The 22,218-nt window shown below is 42.8% G+C and overlaps 1 protein-coding gene across 1 annotated transcript in view; it reads right to left on the reverse strand.

Annotated features, from left to right (window-relative positions):
- LOC126416782 (lysosomal-trafficking regulator) overlaps positions 1 to 22,218 on the reverse strand; it is a 603,504-nt gene that overhangs the window by 451,104 nt on the left and 130,182 nt on the right. The window contains exons 13-14 of the mRNA XM_050084644.1: positions 19,874 to 20,072; positions 13,832 to 13,960 (exon numbers count right to left, since the gene is read on the reverse strand). Of these exons, the coding sequence (XP_049940601.1) occupies positions 13,832 to 13,960; positions 19,874 to 20,072 (328 nt within the window). The remainder of the gene's footprint in view (positions 1 to 13,831; positions 13,961 to 19,873; positions 20,073 to 22,218) is intronic.

The raw sequence follows: 22,218 nt of genomic DNA on the forward strand, positions 1-22,218 counted from the left end.
AGGTATCTCTACATGGTTCATATCTCAAGAAAACTCCTCAAAAGACTTGTCGTTCATGCTATTTACTCAAGTTTAAGGGTTTATGTCTGTTATTAATGAGGGATCATGGGACTTTGTGGTCACCCTGTACAGCAAATCTTACAGGCTGTTCCTCTTTCACAGTTTTTCTACTTTCATTTTGGCACATATTTATTACTTTGTGTAAATATTTCTTCCACTTAAATAGTTCATGATCAGATTTTATGAAGCAAACCCAGGTTTATACCCTACTTAACATAAAGGGTTAAACACAATTAATTCACTTTTATCTCCATGGTTTACGCTACCACAAAAGCAACTGGTAATTATTATGGATATCAAATGAGTTGCAAATCTTAGAGAACAGCAACACAGACAACTTTCACAAAAACTGAAATTTGCTTTACGAATTATGATCCCACTGAGCTGTGTTATCTATTTACCGATGCATGTCAACCAAGGACATGTGACTGCCCTGTTGCACATGCGCAATACACTACAGCTCTGGTAGGGGTAAACAATTCCCCAGCCAGCCGACAAGATACAAATTTGGCAATTTTCAACATTTTTTGAATACTTGCAGGGCATCTTAGCAGCTAAAATAGTGACAGGGTATTTCTTTTGGTGTATTCTTTCTGTATAAAAAATTTCAGAGCATGCCATGGCATGTCAGATTGGACCATTCCCTCATAAGAATTGGAGATGATGAGATAGATGTGGTGGACAACTGCCAGTGCTCAGATAGTGTTGCTTCCTCAGACAACAACATATATTAAGAGGCTGGAAATGGAATATAGAAAGCTTTCAAATTCTACTATGTGGTACATCAGACCCTTCAACCTGGGAAGAGGTTGGCTTCTTCCAATGTTTTAGAAAGGTGCAACAGTGTTATCAGACTCAAAATAAAAATACCAAAAGTAAACAAATTTATGAGAAAAGAAAAATATTAGCAAAAAGTGCACAGCACAAACAGGATCAACCAGCAAAATTTTGAAGTAATGTGTATGACCTTTCTTTGAAGCATTCAACAACAGTGATTTTTTAAGCTTTATCGTCTTCAAAACAAAAGGCCTCTAATACTGCTGAACATTAACTGTCAAATATTCAACTGCAAGTGACATTTTGATAACAAAGAATGGGTAGATGGTGAGTGAGTCTCAGCAGAACCCATTATGAAGACTGAAACTTGGTCTCAACATCATAGCCGTAGACCCACATCTCATCACCAGTTACGATTCCCTTAGGAAACATGTTGTTCTCATCTGCACAAACCACTCTCTCTTCACAGATTTCTGGTATTGATTCATGAGTCATGGGACCAACTTTGTGGCAACACAATGCATTCCAAGACACTGTGTCAGGATTTCATTACATGATCCAATTGAAATGATACATTCTTGTGCAACCTCTTGGACAATCAGTCTTCAATTGGTACACACAATTTCATTGACGTTCCGGACACAGGCGTCACTGGTAGATGTCAAAGGGCATCCTGAATGAGGGTTATCTTTAACTGCTGGTAACTTGTAAACTTTTTCCTTGACATCCTCTGAGAATGTCCAGTGCAGTTCTGGATGAAACGTTAGGATCAGAAGAGTTACTTGGACCGCGACCTCACATACCAAAAGGTTTACCAGCAGCTATGTCATCCAGTCATAAAGGCCTTCATTCTTTGGTCATCTTTAAATTCTGTCTGGCAATTTTTAAACTGTGTGAACCATTTGTAACACAGCACTCATCACCTTAGGCTTCCTGAATCATTTGGTTCCACACAAAATTTAATGCAGACATGTTGCTCCTCTAACTCCTGTCACCTTGAAATTTGCAAACAGTGTGACACAACATTCTACTCAATGCAGCACTGAACAGTAACTAACAGACATACAACAATGAAACTTCCAGCTGTTACACACTTAACACAGGTGTGTGCCAGATTTGCTCCAAAACATCACTGGTGAGAAATTATGAATGTTCTGGAATTTTTTGAACAGACCTCACATATACTGAGCTGACTGTCATCTGTAAAAATTTTATACGATTTATTATGAATTTTTCTGATATTAAATTCATGTGCTAATTCAGTCCAAGATCACGGAGATTTACTTCTTTATTTGGTCCTAAGAAACTACAATGTACAATAAATTAAAATACAATAAAATAAAAATATCAAATACTCTCACAAACAGTACTACAAGTAAGATATGTAGCTAATGGGGGATCATTACCACACCTGTAAAAGGACTAAAAAAGCCTCAATAATTAGAGAAATATTCCTCAGATACCTAGAATTAACAAATGAATTAAATTAAGTGTTCCTCAAGATAGCATACTGCAATTGATTGTGCACTTAAGTTTCAGTAATCTTTCACGAGGAGTGTAAGATACAATGTTATGATGGCCAACTGTTGCAGGATGAACTAGGATCAGAATACCAGGTCACCAATTTTTTTAAACCTAGTGCTGGTCTGGAGCAGGTGACAGAGGATTTAGGATCACTTTGCAAAGATTTCACTAAGGAAGACACCGTGGTTATAGTGGGTGGGGCAGGTAACAGTATTGACAGAAATCCTGGGTACAGTATAGAGTGTGACCTGGCGAAGATTGCATCAGCATCGAAGCATACTAGTGTTGAGTTTGTATCTGTTCTTGGGCGCCATGACCGACCTCATTTGAACTCTTCTGTCAAGAGAGTTAATTTGGAGCTGGAACGGCTGCTCATGTCGGGTGCGGGGTCACACATTGGTGTGGTTCATGTTGATTCTCTCAGTAGGTGGGATTATACTAGGCATGGCCTTCACCTCAACAGGAAGGGGAAGGGTAAATTGGCTGGGGAAATAGCAGGAAAGTTAAAGGGGGGAGGCACTGTCATGAGTGGTAAAATACCAGTGGTTATAGGATTCAGAAAAGACCCTTTTTTAGGGTAGGGAGGACAGAAAGAAAGCAAATTTTAAGAGAGGTTAGAACTGAGACAAACCTTCAGTTTGAAAAAGAAATCAAAAAACATAATTCCAGCTTATTACATCAGCATAAACAGCCATTGGTTAAGAATTTTCAACTGTCAGCAGATATTTTAACTCCACCCAATTTTAACTCAGACAATGTGAAATGTCAGCTATCTTTATTGCATCAAAATATTCGAGGACTGAGAAATAAAATTAATGAATTAACTATATGCATAGATGAATTAGAGTCTTCAAACCCAGCTGACATAATCTGCCTCTCTGAACATCATGTGACCACTGGTATAGAACTTTTAAGTGTTACAGGGTTTAGGTTAGCATCTCACTTTTGTAGATCAGAAATGGAGAAAGGAGGAGTTGCCACATTCATCAGGAACTGTCATAAATTTAAGAACATAGACATTCATAAATTTTGCCTAGAACAGCATATGGAAGCATGTGCAACAGAATTAGATTTTCACAAAAAATCTTTCATAATATTAAGTGTATATCGAGCACCTGCAGGTAACTTTAATCTGTTTGTAAACCACCTTGAAGCTGTACTGGCCCATTTAATAACCAAAAACAAAGAAATAGTGGTTGCTGGTGATTTCAATGTAGATTTCCTTAAAGACTCTCCGAATAAGAACTTATTTGAGTTAGTAACACTATCATTCAACTTAATTCCCACAGTAAAGTTCCCCACTAGGATAGCCACTTGCTCACAAACAGCCATTGATAATATCTTTATAGAAAAGTCCAATGAACAAAATTATATTACAAAACCAATAGCCAATGGCCTCTCAGACCATGACATGCAGTTCCTTCTGTTAAATGTTAATACTGAACAGGATATAAAATCTGTTAAATCTGAGCTCAAGAGGGTAATCAGTAAGCCAAAAATTGATTATTTTAGGACACTCCTCAGAGACATTCACTGGACTGATGTTTACAGTGCTCAAGGCATGAATGAAAAATATAACATTTTTGCTAATAAAGTGCTTACCTTATTTGAACACTGCTTTCCCCCAAAACTTACCAAGGTTAGAGGAAAATCTACAAAGAAGCCATGGATTACTCGAGGAATAAGGGTATCTTGTAAAACAAAAAGAAAACTGTATCTGTCAATCCGAAACATTTCCAATGTTGATGCTATAGCACATTATAAGAAATACTGCAAAATATTAAAGACTGTAATATGGATGTCAAAGCAAATATATTACAAGGAAAAGATAGTCATATCAGATAACAAAATAAAGACAATATGGGATATAGTGAAGGAGGAGACCGGTAGGACCAGACATGAAGAGGAACAAATAGCATTAAGAGTAAATGATACATTGGTGACAGATGTGTATAGTGTTGCAGAACTTTTTAACAAACATTTTATAACTGTTACTGAAAAGATGGGGTTGTCAGGTTCGGTAGATGCTGCTATGGATTACCTTAGACCAGACATTTCAAGTAATTTCCATAATATGAATTTGACCCTCACTACCCCAACAGAAATAATGTCCATCATAAAATCTTTAAAATCAAAAACATCTAGTGGGTATGATGAAATATCAACAAAGTTAATTAAAGAATGTGATTCTGAGCTAAGTAACATATTAAGCTATCTGTGTAACCAGTCGTTTATCAGTGGAATATTTCCTGAATGGCTGAAATATGCTGAAGTTAAGCCACTGTTTAAGAAGGGAGATAAAGAAATAGCATCAAATTTCCGTCCAATTTCACTGTTACCAGCATTCTCAAAAATTTTCGAAAAAGTAATGTACTGTCGTCTTTATAACCATCTTATCTCAAATAACATACTGTCAAAGTCACAGTTTGGATTTCTAAAAGGTTCTGATATTGAGAAGGCTATCTTCACTTACAGTGAAAATGTGCTTAATTCATTAGACAAAAAATTGCAGGCAACTGGTATATTTTGTGATCTATCAAAGGCATTTGACTGTGTAAATCACAATATCCTTTTAAGTAAACTAGAATATTATAGTGTAACAGGAAATGCTGCAAAATGGTTCAAATCTTATATCTCTGGCAGGAAACAAAGGGTGTTATTAGGAAAGAGCTTGATACATGTCTATCAGGCATCATCCAACTGGGAACTAATTACATGTGGGGTCCCACAAGGTTCCATTTTGGGGCCCTTACTTTTTCTTGTGTATATCAATGACCTTTCATCAGTAACATTACCAGATGCCAAGTTTGTTTTGTTTGCCGATGATACAAACATTGCAATAAATAGCAAATCAAGTGTAGTCTTAGAAAGATCAGCCAATAAAATATTTGTGGACATTAATCACTGGTTCCTAGCCAATTCTTTGTCACTAAACTTTGAAAAAACACACTACATGCAGTTCAGAACTTGTAAGGGGTGTCCCAAGAGTATATGTCTAACATATGATGACAAGAAGATAGAAGAAGTGGACAGTGTTAAATTCTTGGGATTACAGCTTGATAATAAATTCAATTGGGAGGAGCACACCACAGAACTGCTGAAGCGTCTTAACAAATCTCTGTTTGCAATGCGAATTTTGTCAGACGTAGGGGATATAAAAATGAAAAAGCTGGCATACTATGCTTACTTTCATTCCATAATGTCATATGGGATTATTTTTTGGGGTAATTCATCAAGCCAAGCTAAAGTTTTCCGGGCACAAAAACGTGCAGTAAGAATTATATGTGGTGTGAACTCAAGAACATCCTGCAGAAGCCTGTTTAGGGAACTAGGGATACTAACTACAGCTTCCCAGTATATTTATTCCTTAATGAAATTTGTCATTAAAAATATATCACTTTTTCAAACCAACAGCTCAATTCATGGAATCAATACTAGAAATAAGAATAATCTTCACAAGAATTTAAAGTCACTTAGTCTTGTACAAAAAGGTGTGCATTATTCAGGAACACACATTTTCAATAACTTGCCAGCAGCCATAAAAAGCTTAACAACCAATGAAATTCAGTTTAAGAGAAGCCTAAAGGATTTATTGGTGGCCAACTCCTTCTACTCCATTGATGAATTTCTTAGTAAAACCAACTGATTTGTATATAAGTACAACATAACTTCTGCACAATTTCAGTGCAGTAATGTGTTCACTGAAAATTTGTGTGTGTGTGTGTGTGTGTGTGTGTGTGTGTGTAAGTATAATCTAACTTCTGCACCATTTCAGTGCAGTAATGTGTTCATTGTAAATAAGTATTACAGTAGTTGTATTACATGTTTATTACCTTATAAATAAATAAAAAACGTTTTTTATTTTAAATTCAGTGCATTAGTATTTGTAAAATGACTCTTAGTGTTCATTAAAAATGACGATCATTCCACTTGGGACCTGTGGAATGGTACATTAGCTTATTTGTTTTAGTTGTAAATATTTGTCATGTATTGTTGTTTTTCTGACATGTTCCACATCCAGGAGGACCTCCTCACTACGGATCAATTGGAATGAAAGTAAATCTAATCTAATCTAATCTAAAAAAGATAAGATACTGCTTGTATATGAGTGTGTTACACTGAGGAGCCAAAGAAACTGGTGCATCTGCCTAATATCATGTAGGGCCCCCACGAGCACGCAGGAGTGCTGCAACACGACATGGCAGAGACTCAACTAATGTCTGAAGTAGTGCTGGAGGGAACTGACACCATGAATCCTACAGGGCTGTCGACAAAACTGTAAGAGTACGAGGGGGTGGAGATCTCTTCTGAACAGCACATTGCAAGCCATCCCAGATATGCTCAATAATGTTCATGTCTGGGGAGTTTGGTGGCCAGCAGAAGTGTTTGAACTCAGAAGGGCATTTCTTAAGCCACTCCGTAGCTATTCTGGATGTGTAGGGTGTCGCATTGTCCTGTTGGAATTGCCCAAGTCCGTCGGAACATGAATGGATGCAGATGATCAGACAGGATACTTACGTACATGTCACCTGTCAAGAGTCGCATATAGACATATCAGGGGTCTCGTATCAGTCCAACTGCAGACACCCCACAGCATTAAGCGTCTCCACCTGCTGATATGCACAGTCCATTGATTCACGAGGTTGTTTCCATACCCATACATGTCCATCTGCTCGATACAATTTGAAACGAGACTAGTCCAACCAGGCAACATGTTTCCAGTCATCAACAGTTCAATGTCAGTGTTGACGGGCTCAAGCAAGGCTAAAGTTTTGTGTGGTGCAGTCATCAAGGGTACACAAGTGGGCCTTTGGCTCCAAAAGCCCATATCAACGATGTTCCGTGAATGGTTCACACGCTGAAATTTGTTGATGGCCCAGCACTGAAATCTGCACCAATTGGGGGAAGGGTTGCACTTCTGTCACATTGAATGATACTCTTCCGTCACAATGGTCCCTTTCTTGTAGGATCTTTTTCTGGCTGCTGCGATGTCGGAGATTTGATACATTACCAGATTCCTGATATTCACAGTATACTCGTGAAATGGCTGTACGGGAGAATCCACACTTCATCGTTATCTCAGAGATGCTGTGTCCCATTGCTCGTGCGCTGACTGTAATACCACATTCAAACTCACTTAAATCTTGATAACCTGCCATTGTAGATGTGGTAACAATCTAACAACTGCGCGAGACACTTCCTGTCTTGTACAGCTGTTGCCAACTGCAGTACCGTATTCTGCCTGTTTATATATCTCTGTATTTGAATATGCATGCCTATACCAGTTCCTTTGGCACTTCACTGTATATTGGATGCAGTTTAAACAGAACTCACAGCAAAGGAACTAATGAAAACTAAGCATATCTGCAACTGGGGTGTCAGTAGCGATACAGTATATGAACTTCGGTATTTTGTGGTTGCTTGCTTCAAGTTGTCATCTATAAGAAAATGATGAGGAACACAATACAAAACATTAACTGCATACCTCATGATTGCAGGAAAGGAAAGCTTTCTCGAACGAAACCAACTTCCTCATTATAATTATGAACATGCTGGACACATTTGCGCCGAGTTATTAACCTTGAAATTCATTTTGCTACATGAGTCAGGAGAAAAACTAGCCTGTTTGCTATACTGATATTCAGTTGAGAGTTAGTGGTCTACAGCGGCCCATCAAAACAGCCGGGAGTTTTGTTTTCTGTTGTGGATTTCATCTTTGTCCCAGGAGACACAGAGTCATATGCTTCAGCACCTCCAATACAATTGTGACACAGCAAGTGCCCTCAGGTTCCAGTGCAATAAGTTTTATACTTCTCCATCTCTTTATCCCCGCAATACACTAATCAATTTTTCCATTACTGTTCGATAAAACAATTCCACATTTGCCAATTAGAAACACAAGTTGTGGATGTTCACTCATAATGAGATTCTTAAGCCTTTCAAATGATTAGGAAGGTTAAGCCAGCAGCCCCACAGAATACTACGCTCTCAGTGGCACTGAATTATGCGCAGACCTTATAGTGACTGAGGACTGACAACACAGACCACAGGAATTTCAGATTTCTCAAACACAAAACCAGAATGGTGATCATTTAGTACCAACTGGCAGCATGTGTAACTTGAGGAATAGTACACCACCTTGTCTGTTTAAAACTGTTGTGACATTGCCACGAGATTAAAAGTGCCGCTACGTCAGTACGCGAACATGGCAATAGAGGCGCTCCGCAGCCCGGCCGAGCGCGGGAGCGCCACCTGGCTATGAACGGCGCCAGCCGCATGTCACGGCACGGCAGTCTAATGACAGATACGGAGTGAATAGCATGTAACCCGCTATTGTTCCTACTTTGTGTATCCACGCAATTTATTAGTGATTAAAGGTTATAACACTTTTTGGCGACGAGGTCGGATATATTTTTTTTCCTGCGTTGTGGCATTGTGTGTTCGTGTCGGGGTCGACATGGAACAGCTTCTGCAAGCGCTCATTGAACAACAAACACAGCTGACAGCTGCTATTCAGGCGTTGTCGACGTCGCTCACTCATCGTCTGTCTTCCTCTTCTCCGCCTCCGTTCCCTCCTTACGACGAGGCCGCTGAAGACTGGGAGGATTATGAGAAGCGTTTGCGGCAACACTTCTTGGCTTTCGGCGTTGTCGACGCTCCTATGTGTAAGTCGTTATTTCTATCTTGGATTTCCCCACGGATCTATCAGCTGCTATCTCAGTTAGCCCCTCTGCGGGAACCTGCCTCTCTGTCCTTCCAAGAAATGTGTGACTTATTGTCTAACTATTACCGAAAAAACACCCACGTCGTTGCCGCCCGCGTGGCGTTCTACCGGTGTCGTAAACAGCCCCATCAATCTTACCGGGCTTGGGCGGCGGAACTACACGGTCTGAGTCGGAAATGTCAGTTTGTCACGGACACCCATCATGAGTCTTATGCTGATTCAATGGTTCGGGACGCTATTCTACGGCTTGCTCCTGATAAAGAAGTTCAGCAACGTGCCTTACAACTGCCAAACCCATCGTTGTCGGAAGTTCTCAGCATCGCTCAATCTTTTGAAGTGTCTCACACTGCTGGTGCGCAAATAGACGCGTGGTGTGATGTGGGCGCTGTACAGACGACTTTCGACGCAGACAATTTGCCTGTTTCACAGGGGAACGACGATGTGGCGGCGGCTCACTCGCGTCCACAACGTCGCGTTGGGCCACCATGCTCGCAGCGAAAACAGCAACCACAGAAGCAGGTTCGTTCCACACTTCCTTCTTGTCCACTTTGTTTCGTACAGCATGACAGGGCCGCGTGTCCAAAACGTTGGGCCACGTGTAATTCATGTAGGAAAAAAGGCCACATTGCTTCTGTGTGTCAGTCCCCTAAAGTTCCTGTCGACGAGGACGAGGCATCAGACATGGATGTTAACTGTGTGCTTTCTCAAACAAATAAGTTGTTTGTTACTGTTCGTGTTCTGGATAAAGACGTTCGCATGCAAGTGGACACTGGCTCTGCAGTAACTCTCATTAATTCTCGAACATATTTGGAGTTGGGCTCCCCTCCCTTGTCTCCAGTTATGCGCAATCTGCGAACTTATAATAATCAGAAAATTCCTATTGTTGGCCAGTTTGATGCTTCCACTGCCTACAGGTCTGTTGTTTGGCCCCTCACGTTTTATGTGGTGGATCATGCGGGCACGGAAAACCTATTCATTTATGATGCTTTCCAGTTGTTCGGGTTCTCCATTGATGATGATGTGCACCTCATATCTGAGGATATTCCGTATCAACAGCTGGATGGATTGTGTTCTGAATTCTCGTCCGTGTTCTCTGCTGGTCTGGGTCGGGCCAAGGATTTTGAAGCCCACATTACTCTTAAACCTACGGCTCGGCCTAAGTTTTTCCGGGCATGCCCTATCCCGATGGCGTTGCGTGCGCCTGTCAAGGCTGAGATAGACAGGTTAACAGCTTCAGGGATTCTCCTTCCTGTTATCTCCAGCGAATGGGCATCGCCAATCGTGGTGGTTTCTAAACCAAATGGGAGTCTGCGATTGTGTGGTGATTTTAAAGCCACTGTCAATGCTCAGAGCCTCATTGACACTTATCCTCTTCCCCGTCCTGAGGAGTTATTTACCAAGCTCGCTGGGGCCAGTTCTTTTCCAAACTTGACTTACCTGAGGCGTACCATCAGTTGCCGTTGGATGCTTCTTCCAAGGAATTCCTCGTCATCAACACTCCTTGTGGGTTGTACCAGTACCAGCGGTTACCATTTGGCGTCGCTAGTGAGCCGGCCATTTTTCAGTGGTTTTTGGAACATCTCACGGCCTCCGTTCCCAGCTGCATCGACTACCTGGATGACATTGTTGTCACGGGGGCCTCCGCTGAGGAGCACCTTCGCAATTTGCGTTCACTGCTTCGGGTTCTGCATTCGGCTGGGTTGAAGTGCAATCTGGACAAGTCACAGTTCTTCCAATCCTCCATTGTTTATCTTGGTTTCCACTTGTCCTGTGAGGGTGTACGTCCTCTACGACAGCACGTTTCGGCCATTACCGCTCTACCCCGGCCGTCTATGGTCAAAGAACTTCAGGCGTTTCTAGGCAAGATTGCTTATTATCACAAATTCATTCCCTCCGCGGCGGCGGTGGCTCATCCTCTGCATCAGCTGTTACGCAAAAACTTTCCTTTCTATTGGTCCGACGAGTGTGAGCAGGCTTTTGTCCGCCTGAAGGCTCATTTGCAGTCGGCGCCTTGTCTTGCCACATTCCGTCCGGGTCAGCACTTGGTTCTGGCGACTGACACGTCACAGTACGGCCTAGGGGCTGTTCTCGCCCATCGGTTTGAGGATGGGTCGGAACGACCCATCGCCTACGCTTCCAAGACCCTCAACGATGCCCAACGGCGTTACTCTCAAATCGAAAAGGAGGCGCTCGCTATCATTTATGCTCTAAAAAAGTTCAGTGTTTTTTTGTATGGTTCTAAGTTTCACCTCATCACCGACCACAAGCCGCTGGTCTCTCTGTTCAGCCCCTCGGCGTCGCTTCCAGATAAGGCAGCTCACCACCCGCAACGTTGGGCCTTATACTTGTCTCGTTTTCACTATGAAATTCACTTTCGCCCCACGGCCCAGCACGCCAACGCTGACGCGTTGTCGCGTTTGGTGATGGGGCCCGACCCAGTTTTCGATCGAGATGAACTACTCTGTTTCCACATTGATGAGGAAGAACGTCGTGCGGTCAAGGGTTTTCCACTTACAGGTTCACAGGTTGCGTCGGCTACTGCGCGGGACCCGGTCCTGCATCAGGTCATCGGTTTTGTTCAACGGGGTTGGCCGGACAGGACCAAGGCCCGGGCATCGGATCCCCTTCGCAACTACCATGCCTTGCGCCTTCGTCTGTCTGTTCGTGAGGGTGTTGTTCTTCTGGCCACGGATGGCGCATCTCCACGGGTCATGGTGCCAGCCTCTCTTCGCACAGATGATCTCAAACTATTGCATGAAGGCCATTGGGGGATTTCTCGGACTAAGTCCCTGGCCCGCAGGCACGTTTATTGGCCCAGTATTGATTCGGACATCGCCCACATGGTCGCTGCGTGTGGTCAGTGTGCTCAACAACTGGCTGCACCTCGTACTATGCCCTCTCCGTGGCCTGATCCGGCGCAGCCGTGGGAACGGGTGCACGCTGACTTTGCCGGCCCCTTCCTCGGCACTTATTGGCTACTGTTGATTGACGCCTTCTCGAAGTTTCCGTTTGTTGTTCGATGTCCGTCGCCCACCACTGCGGCGACGACGCTGCCTTGGTCCAAAATCTTTGCGCTAGAAGGTCTTCCATCCATGATTGTCACAGACAATGGCCTTCAGTTCTCTTCGCAGGCCTTACGTGATTTTTGTACTGGACAAGGGATTCATCATGTTACAGCACCGCCCTTCCATCCGCAATCGAATGGGGAGGTCGAGCGCCTTGTCCGCACTTTCAAAAGCCAGATGAAAAAATTCCTTAGTGATTTTTCCACGGATGATGCTCTGTTGCAATTTCTGAGTTCTTATCGCTTCACGCCTCTGGGTGATCGCAGCCCTGCTGAACTCTTGCATGGCCGCCAACCGCGCACTCTACTGCACCTGCTTCACCCTGTCAGGCCTTGTACTGTGTCCCCTAGTGCGGGAAAATACCCGGTGGGCGCCGACGTGTGGGCACGAGAGTATGGATCTCGCCCTAAATGGATTCCCTAAATGGATTCCAGGGGTGGTCCAGGCCCTTCGCGGCTGCCGGCTTTGTGAAATACGTACGGACAACGGCATGGTTGTTCGCCATTACGACCAGATGCGCCCACGAGTGGTGGCCACGCCGGTGCCACCGCCCCTTCTTTCGTCTCCACCAGCCCGAGAAGCCAGTCCTGTCGCTGCTGCCGATCTTCCGGGCATGTTGCTGCAGCCGACGTCGCTACCGCTTCCGAGTACGCCGGAACCGGCCCCAGTCGCGACGCCGCCTTCTCCGGGACCCATCTCGCTGGGGCACACCCCCAGGTCCATGACACCTATGGATGCTGCTCCGGAGTTTTCCCCCATCACCTCATCCAGGAGGGGCATTCCACGAGCAAGCTTCCGTCCTGGCCATTTTCGACCATACTCTCGCGTTTCTCCGCGGGATCTTCTCGGGGCCTCCCATGAGGCCATGGATGTCTCCGCACTGTCCGTGTCTCCAAGGAAGTGAGTTTTTTTTTTTTCAAGGGGGGAAAAGTGTTCTGACATTGCCACGAGATTAAAAGTGCCGCTACGTCAGTACGCGAACACGGCGATAGAGGCGCTCCGCAGCCCGGCCGAGCGCGGGAGCGCCACCTGGCTATGAACGGCGCCAGCCGTATGTCACGGCACGGCAGTCTAATGACAGATATGGAGTGAATAGCATGTAACCCGCTATTGTTCCTACTTTGTGTATCCACGCAATTTATTAGTGATTAAAGGTTATAACAAAAACACACTGAAATTTCAAAGTTCTAATCATTTAGATGTCATGCCCTGCTTTCCAGGCCCCATAAATTAAATTCCACAACATTTGTGAGCCACTATTCAGATGCTGCAGATTTCACTAGCAGTAAAGAATTTTGTAACAAATGTGTAAACATGTAACTGAGCTGAAATCTTTCCGTATTTCCCTATATTTGAAAATATATCCACTACTCTTTCTTTTATTCAAAAGACATAGTGTTTCACTTTCCACTGTCTCTATGTTTTATAATTCTATATTCATTGCCTTATACACAACAGCTTTCTTACACTTTAAAACTTCTTTTATCCTATTTTTATACCTCTTCTTAATTTCTCAAAATGCTAATGAGTTGTACTTTCTTTGGCTTTGCCAGCACTCAGCATGGCAAATAAATCTTTACAGGGCTGATTGTCATTGATACAGTTTCAGTTTTAAGATTAACACTCCCATCAAGGCACTATTCATGAACTCCCACGTGCCCAACATGTACAAAAATCTTACCTCTGCTAAACTGTCAGCTGCACTGAGCAGCACAAGAAGCTTTTTAGCTGTGTCCTCTGCACAGTGATGAAGCAGCTCAATATTTGGCAGCCTTTTTAAATGCTCCACAACATCCAAATGTTTGTCACCCTGTACAGAGAAACACTGAGTCACTGCACTAGGTATGTCATATCAAAATGCATACAGTTGAACAGATGGTGATTTCATGCAGCTGTCACAACAAAATAAAATATATAACACCATGAAGATTAATAAATTTAGGTATTTGTCACATTTTCATAAAACACATTTTATAATCTCAATGTACAATATTTCACAAAAGGAGCATGCAGATTAAGTAATATGAATCGTCAATGCAGTACAGGCACAGTTTGTAACAGTTATTTATCTTCACTATAGTACTCTGGTCTCACACTCTCACAGTTACACATTTTACTTCATTGTGTGTTGAAAGACAATAAAATGAAATGAAATGATCATATGGCATCGTTGGCTGGGAGGTGCCATTCGGGTTCGGCTGCCAAATGCAAGTCTTATTTTACGTCGATGCCACAATGGGCGTCTTGTGGCCGATGATGAGGATGAAATGATGATGAGGACAACACAACAGCCATTCCACAATGGAGAAAAATCTCCGACCCAGCTGGGAATCGAACCCAGGCCCAGTGCATGGGAGGCAGGCACGTTCCCACCCAGCTAAGCAGGTGGACTGTACAGATAAAAATGCATGAGCGGAAGTAAAGTAAGGGATTATTGTCCCTACATGATGAAGCCATTAGAGATGGAACCTAAATTTGAACAAGACAAGGACAGGGCAGGAAATCACAAGTTTTGATAAGACAAGGATGGGAAAGGATATCAGCCATGGCATTTTAAAGGTACTGTTCTAGCATTCATTGTGTGATGTGCAGACACCCCAGAAGAGCCTGAACTAAAAGCTGGATTGGCATTTTAGCATTACTCATTTTAAACAAATCTGTATTACTTTTCACCTTCAATGGAACAAATGATAAAGTAAGCAGTGAAAGGTGTAAAGCAAAAGCAAAAGCCACGCAGAAGTGAAGGTTGATATAAATACATACACCAACTCATAAGGAAAATAAAACAATGTTTGACAATGAAGAAAAATTATAAATCCTCAAGCACAAATTACTGTTGACAATATGTGTGGTTGCAAGTAACAAGATAATGAAGACAATACAAAACATAGGACACATGAATAAAATTGTTAAGAAGGACTAGGAGAGCTACAGTAGGGAGGGTGCGAGGGAAAAACTAGAGCAAATAGGAAAGCTTAATACTGTTGTACTGTAAGAGATTGCACACAATCCGACAAGCCTGTGTGTCACAAATTTGCAGAGGAGCATAGTAATTCCCATTATGCAAAGAGGTTTAGAAACTGTTTACTGGATTATTTCAGTGTTTAGTATGACGAGGAGAATTTCAACATCCACAGCCATCACTCAGCATTAGTTGCAATGTAAAACTTGCTTCTTTTCCATACTGTACCCATTCACCCATACTGTATCCCATTCTATTACTGTCCTTTTACTTATTTGTATTTGCATTTTCACTTTGATATCACACAGTTTTCACATAGATTTTCTTTTGTTTCCTCATCATTCTTCATGTGTTTTGTCATGTTGGCATTTTTCTGATATTCCTATGTATTTTTTTTTTTTTTGTAATTTTGCATATTTTACGCATTTTTTTATCCTATACTATGAACCCCTCCTCCTCCTACCTGTGGCAGTACAGAAAAGTTTCCCTACCACTATCCAGAAACAAATCCTACATACTGCTCCTGCCTTTTTGCCTAGCTCATGGAGTCCCCCCCCCCCCCCCCCCCAAATGACCTGACCATCAACAATCAAATCACTCATCTCCAACTGGAACTCATCCTTTCACAAGGACCTCTATCTACTTAAATTTCATCAGTCCAGAGTCATTCCCAACCTAGACTGCAAAACCATATAAAACAGGCCGAAACCTCCTTGCACTATCTCCAATCTGTACATAAAATCTGCCTGCTCTGTAAGCCCAAATTCCTGCACCCCACATTCCAGATTGAAAACCTTGCCCCCCAGGGCTACAGCAGAATTTTTATGGCCACTTCAAAAAACTATCCATCTATTCACCTGATAACCCCACCTTGGAATGACATTCTCCACTACAAGAGCTTTCATCAAACCCCCCCACATCCCATCATGGCTACCAAGTCCAGCCTCACAGACCTACTGTTTACCACACACTCAGAAAGGACCCTCCTGCGAACCTATAGGACCCAGAGCCTAAATAGACCTGAAACACTGTCATGAATATGTCATCCAAAAGCCTCAGTCCCACAGAAGTCCGGTCCTTTCCATAGGCACTACTTCTTCATCTATTGCCAAATGCAGTCATGATGGACTTGTTAAATATTTTCTCTTCTCCCAGTTGCTACACATTGTGAAATTTTTTGCCACCAATCCTACCAATCAGACCAAATACAAAACCATGCTGAACCTTGCTGACTCAATTTACCCCTCTCCCTACCTGTCACTGACCCCCTCTAGCCTCAAATGATCCCCTATTAAATTACCAGAATTTCCAAATCTTGAACCTTGCCTCACAGTGATTCACAAAATCCCTCAACATGGAAACAAAACACAATCGCAGAAAGAATCACACTCCTCCACCTAAAACCTGACCCGGCCTTCTATTCCTACCTGGCGACAAAAGATCCACTACTGTAGTTATGAACTACAGGAGTTATCTGGTAGGAAGTTTCCTCCAGTTGTTGGATATATTCACCTACATGCCCCACCACAGTGACCACATTCCAGAAATCCAGCATCTACAGTTCCTTGCCAATTCCTTAGGTTTATCCCAGAGCTTCTCCTCCAACTCTCTCTCTCTCTCTCTCTCTCTCTCTCTCTCTCTCTCTCCTCCCCCCCTCACACCCACCACTCCCTGCACTCCTACATTCTACATGCTTCCTAAAGCCCATAAATTCAACCATCCAGCAGGATGCCCAATTGTGGCTGGTTACAGTGCCCCCACACAGAGAACCTTTGTTCTCATGGACCAAAATCTTCAGCATGTTACCCATAACCTACAATACATTACATAAGCCATCAACCATTTCCTCTATCAACTCTCTACATTTCGTATCACTTTACTACACAACATCCCATCGCTGTTGATGCCACCTCCCTCTACACTAACATCCCCAACACCTATGCCCCCGCCTCTATTGAACACTACGTTTCCCAATGCCCGATTGACTGTAAACCTACAATCTCCTTCCAGGTCACTGTGACCAACTCAGTACTCTTCCTCAATTAGTTCTGTTTAGAGGGCATAACGTAAAATCAAATCCGTGGTACAGCAGTGTGCACCTAGATGGCACCACTCTGTGCCAAGCTATGTGTGGGTCATCTACGAGAATTTTTCTTAATCATCCTGAATCCTAAAACTCTGATGTGGTTCAGGTTCAAGGATGACATCTTGATGGTCTGGACTGAAGGTGAGGACATCTCATTTACATTCCTCTAAACAACAACACCTTCTCTCCCATTCGGTTCGTTTAGCTATTCTCAGCCCAACAAGCCATCTTCCTTGATGTTGACCTCCACCATAAAGAAGGCTATATCAGTACCTTGTTTACATCAAACCTCCCAATCTAAGCAACTGTGATTCTTGCACCTGTAGTGATGAGCAGTCCATCTCCAAATATGCCAAAAGTCTCATTGAGGCCTTCACAGCAGGAAATTACTCTACACACCTTGTCCAGAAATAGATCACGCCTACATGGTCTCCACAGTCACCTACCACCTCCCACATATCTGCTGTCATGTGAAGAAAGGAGCACCTCTCTCATAGTTCAGTAACACACAGGACCTGAGCAACTGAAGCACATTCTCAGCTAGGGATTCATCTACCTTTCTTCATGTCCAGAAATATATATCCTCCCCATCCCATTAACAGTGGTATTCTGTCACCCTCCCAATGTATACAATATCTCCAAAATGAGATTTTCACTCTGCAGTGGAGTGTGCACTGATATGAAACTTTCCTGGCAGATTAAAACTGTGTGCCAGACCAAGACTCGAACTTGGGACCTTTGCCTTTCATGGGGCAAGTGCTCTACCAACTGAGCTACCCAAGCACGCCTCATGCCCCATCCTCACAGCTTTACTTCTGCCAGTACCTCGTCTGCTACCCTCCAAACTTTACAGAAGCTCTCCTGCGAACCTTTCAGGAGTGCTAGTTCTGCAAGGTTTGCAGGAGAGCTTCTGTAAAGTTTGGAAGGTAGGAGACAAGGTATTGGCAGAAGTAAAGCTGTGAGGATGGGGCATGAGTCCTGCTTGGGTAGCTCAGTTGGTAGAGCACTTGCCCGCGAAAGGCAAAGGTCCCGAGTTCGAGTCTCAGTCTGGCACACAGTTTTAATCTGCCAGGAAAGTTTAATATCGTATCTGTCCGTATTCCACCCTTGCTCCTAATCCCTGGATCCATGGCTCATATTCCTGTAATATACATGGTTGCAAGACCTGTCACAGACGTATTTCAACTAGCGACTACTCCAGTCCTGTCACAGACATACCCTGCCCTATCAGAAGCTGGGCACCTGTGAAAGCAGCAATGTGATCTGTTAACTTAACTGCAACCACTGTGCCACTTTCTATGTGGTCATGACAACTAACCAGTTGTCTGTCCATATGAGTCACTATCATCAAACAGTGTCCCAGAGACAGCTGGACCTCCAAATTGCTGAATACACCACCCAACATGATGTTCTTGACTTCAGTGACTGACTGACAGCCTGTGCCATCTGGATTCTTCACAACAACAACTTTTCTGAATTATGCAGATGGAAACTTGATTCCTGTACACCACCTGGCTTCAACCTTTTCTCTGCCAGCCTATCCACTTCCCTGCTCTCACTTCAGTCCTACACAGGCCTCCTATTCTGCTAGTACACATGCATAGACCTTTCCCTTCTCTACTTTCCCCTTTGCTTGATCCCCCTCCCTCCTGCACAGCCTCCCAATGGAGCACCTAGCAGCCCTATTCTGTCCCCACTACATCCCTGCACATTGTCACAGGCAACACTAGCATACACCACATCCCCATGCTGCTATCCCTTCCCATCCCCTCTCCACGCCTTTTCTGTACTCCCATTAGCTGGCAAAGATGACTGGTCACCACAGTCCCAGTCTGGCCTTTGAGTCTGGGGACAACAATGGCCATGTCTGTAAGAGTCGTGCCTGTTTGAATGTGTGCGAGTTTTGTTTTTTCTGTATCTGATGAATGATTTATTTCAATAGTTCAGTGATATATAGCAGTCTTTTTCGTTGTGCCTGTCTGTCACTCACCACATCCTCTACCTGGTGAACAGCAATCTATCCTCCTCATAAAGTCCTTACTCCATTCCATATTTTCCATTGTTTAACTACTGTATTTCTGCATTTAAACTTTTATGTACTAACACAATAACAATTTACCTTTTAGGCAGTCACTACCTGTATGCAAGTTTTTCCTGCCAACTACACTCTTTATGCACCACTGAAATCTGCAGACAGAACAGTGAAGTCTGCAGACAGAACAGTGAAAATGATATGTAATAGGTTAATTGATAACAGAAAACATTACACTTTGTCATCTACAACTTATAAAGGAAAATAAGGGGCCAGTTGGCTAGAGCAGCTCACGTAACATGCAAATCAAAACTTATTGCTAAGACCCACACACATATATCTCCTGCTCACTCCCCCCCCCCCCCCTCTCTCTCTCTCTCTCTCTCTCTCTCTCTCTCTCTCTCTTCACTGGCTCCATTATTCTCCAAGCTATGAACAGTTGTTCATTCAGAATATTTAACATTAAAGTACAAGCAGGATGATGAAATACCTTTAAAATATTCAAAATGAAACATATAAACATTACTTTCAAAATCAGCAATTATAGTGAAAAATACATTTTCTTAAATTAACCTCATTGCTGGACTAAACCACTTTTGAATTATTCTTCAAAAATGAATAAAGTATATAAACATAAACTCACTTCAGCCTCACAACTGATACGCCAAATGTCCACGGTAGCAGTTACTTCAAGGAGAGAACAGCAGATATGCACAAATGGCGACTCTGAGATCAAGTCACGGATGTGGTCAATGCCTTTCTTTCTTGAAAACTCTTGTGAAAGTTCCTCACTGCAGCCAAGCAGTACCAGGAGTGCCGAAAGACAGGACCCAAGGAGTATCCTGAAAAGTGATTTGTATCAAAAGAACTGCAACAATTTCCAATAATCTGTGCACAAGTCAACAGGGGTGACTGTGACAGGCACTGGCATACAGTAAAAACCAAGACAAATATTGGCTCCTGTTTGGCTACACATCTGTTTTCCAATATACACCTTCATCATGTGTCCAAATTAAAATGCTCACAAAGTGGTAGAGAAGTAATATAAGAATATAAAACTTGGTGTTGAGATGTGCTCACTGACAAATTACAGCCACAAAAAATAACAAATTTCTGTATGAAGTGAGAGAATATCAAATGTAAGCCAAATAATGGAAACTTGATGGGTAGACATGAAAGAATAAGTAAAGAAATGAATGAATCTTCCAGCTCAGTCTTAGATTAGAGTTCATAAGAATGACTGTAATAGTAATGTAGCACCTGCAGTCAATCAGATCCCAAAGCAGGAGCACTACCGAGGTCACTGCTTAAAGTTTGTTAATTATGATTATATAGATTTTTGTACAATCTATTTGGAAGTAAACAGCAACTAGTTTGAGACTCAATTTCTTTGCTTGTTTCTGTCTTCGTAAAAAGATAAGTTCAAAAGTAAATTTGTCCACAGATTGTAACAGTCGTGCAATGTAGAGGAAAGTGTCATCCACCATCCACAAATGGCTGGATTCCACATCAATTATTATCGACAAGATTCACATGGCAGCAGTGATTCATACTGAATGCAGAGTGACAGGGAGAATTCATTGATACAGATGAGGTGCAATATTGACGTGGCCACAGACAACACTGATGCAGTCCGACATGGAGTGGCCACCTGACCATGGCTGGAAGACATTGGCCACATAGATAAACATAAATGTAAACGTAAACTTTCATAGGTAAACGCATGCCCTGTATTTCTAACAACCCTCCTGTTGATAATGAAATGGAGCGAGAGTGTCTCATCTCTGCCACTCAAGCGGCAGAGTCTTCTCTGTTGAGGTCCAGGTGACCAAAGAGGAGGGATGGGGGAAAACGAGGCAGTAATCGGCACTGCCGTCTGTGCAGTTTGACTGCCGAGAGCTGGTGCTTTCATGTAGTGAAAGGTCAGCCTTTGCGTGAAAATCTTGAACAGTGTGTTGACAGTTCACTTACCTTTTTATATACCCACTGGGCACCATAACTTGCCTGTTATTATGTCAACCATTTGGTACAAGTTGACAATCTTAATTCACTGAAATTTAATTTTTACAGACTGGCAAACATAACTTTGGTTTCTGAGTGCTCTTCAACCAGAACTGGAAAGAAAGAAAATTAGGGCAACATCCTGTCAATGAAGAGGTCATTAGAGATGGAGCACAAATTCAGACTGGGGAAGGAAATAAGCCACACCCTTTCAAAGGTAGCATTTCGGAATTCGTGTTAAGCAGTTTACAGAAATCTTGGAAAACCTACATCTCAACGACTGAACGGCAATTTGAACCACTGTCGTCCTGAACATGAGTCCGGTGCCATCTCCTCTCACCCTTAACCCCCACCCCCCACCCCTCTACCCACACCTCTCACTTCACATCATCTCACTCAGCTCAATCAAAATCCAGCTGCTACCTTGACCATGGTGTGCAAGAACTGATTACTGAAATAATGATTCAAGGTAAAAGTTTTTGGGCTGCAATTAAGTCCTCACAAATATTGTTTTCAAATGCTTTTTTTGCAAGTTTTTACAGATGAAATAAAACAATTTCAACATCAGTTAAAAACAGTATTCTTATTTGCAAGACTTTTTGCAATGTTAATTACACAATATCACATGAGATTGTTATATTGTCATTTCCATGGAGAACAAATAATGGATGGTCTTTCATATCCCTAGGACAACAGCCTTGCTGCAGTAGTAATGCCGGTTCCCATCAAATCGTTGAAGTTAAGCACCATCAGGCTTGACTGGCGCTTGGATAGGCGGTTGTCCGAGTCTGCTGAGTGCTGTCAGTAAGTAGCGTGCACTCAGGCCTTGCAGGACCAATTGAGGAGCTACTTTATTAAGAAGTAGCGGCTCTAGTCACAAAAACTAACAATGACTGGGAGAGCAGTGTGCTGCCCACACACCCATCTGCATCTGCATCTGTATCCAATGACGCTCAGATAGAGTTGTCATACCCCTATTGTGGATTG

Source organism: Schistocerca serialis, chromosome 8, assembly GCF_023864345.2.
Source record: "Schistocerca serialis cubense isolate TAMUIC-IGC-003099 chromosome 8, iqSchSeri2.2, whole genome shotgun sequence".
Taxonomy (NCBI): Eukaryota; Metazoa; Arthropoda; class Insecta; order Orthoptera; family Acrididae; genus Schistocerca; species Schistocerca serialis.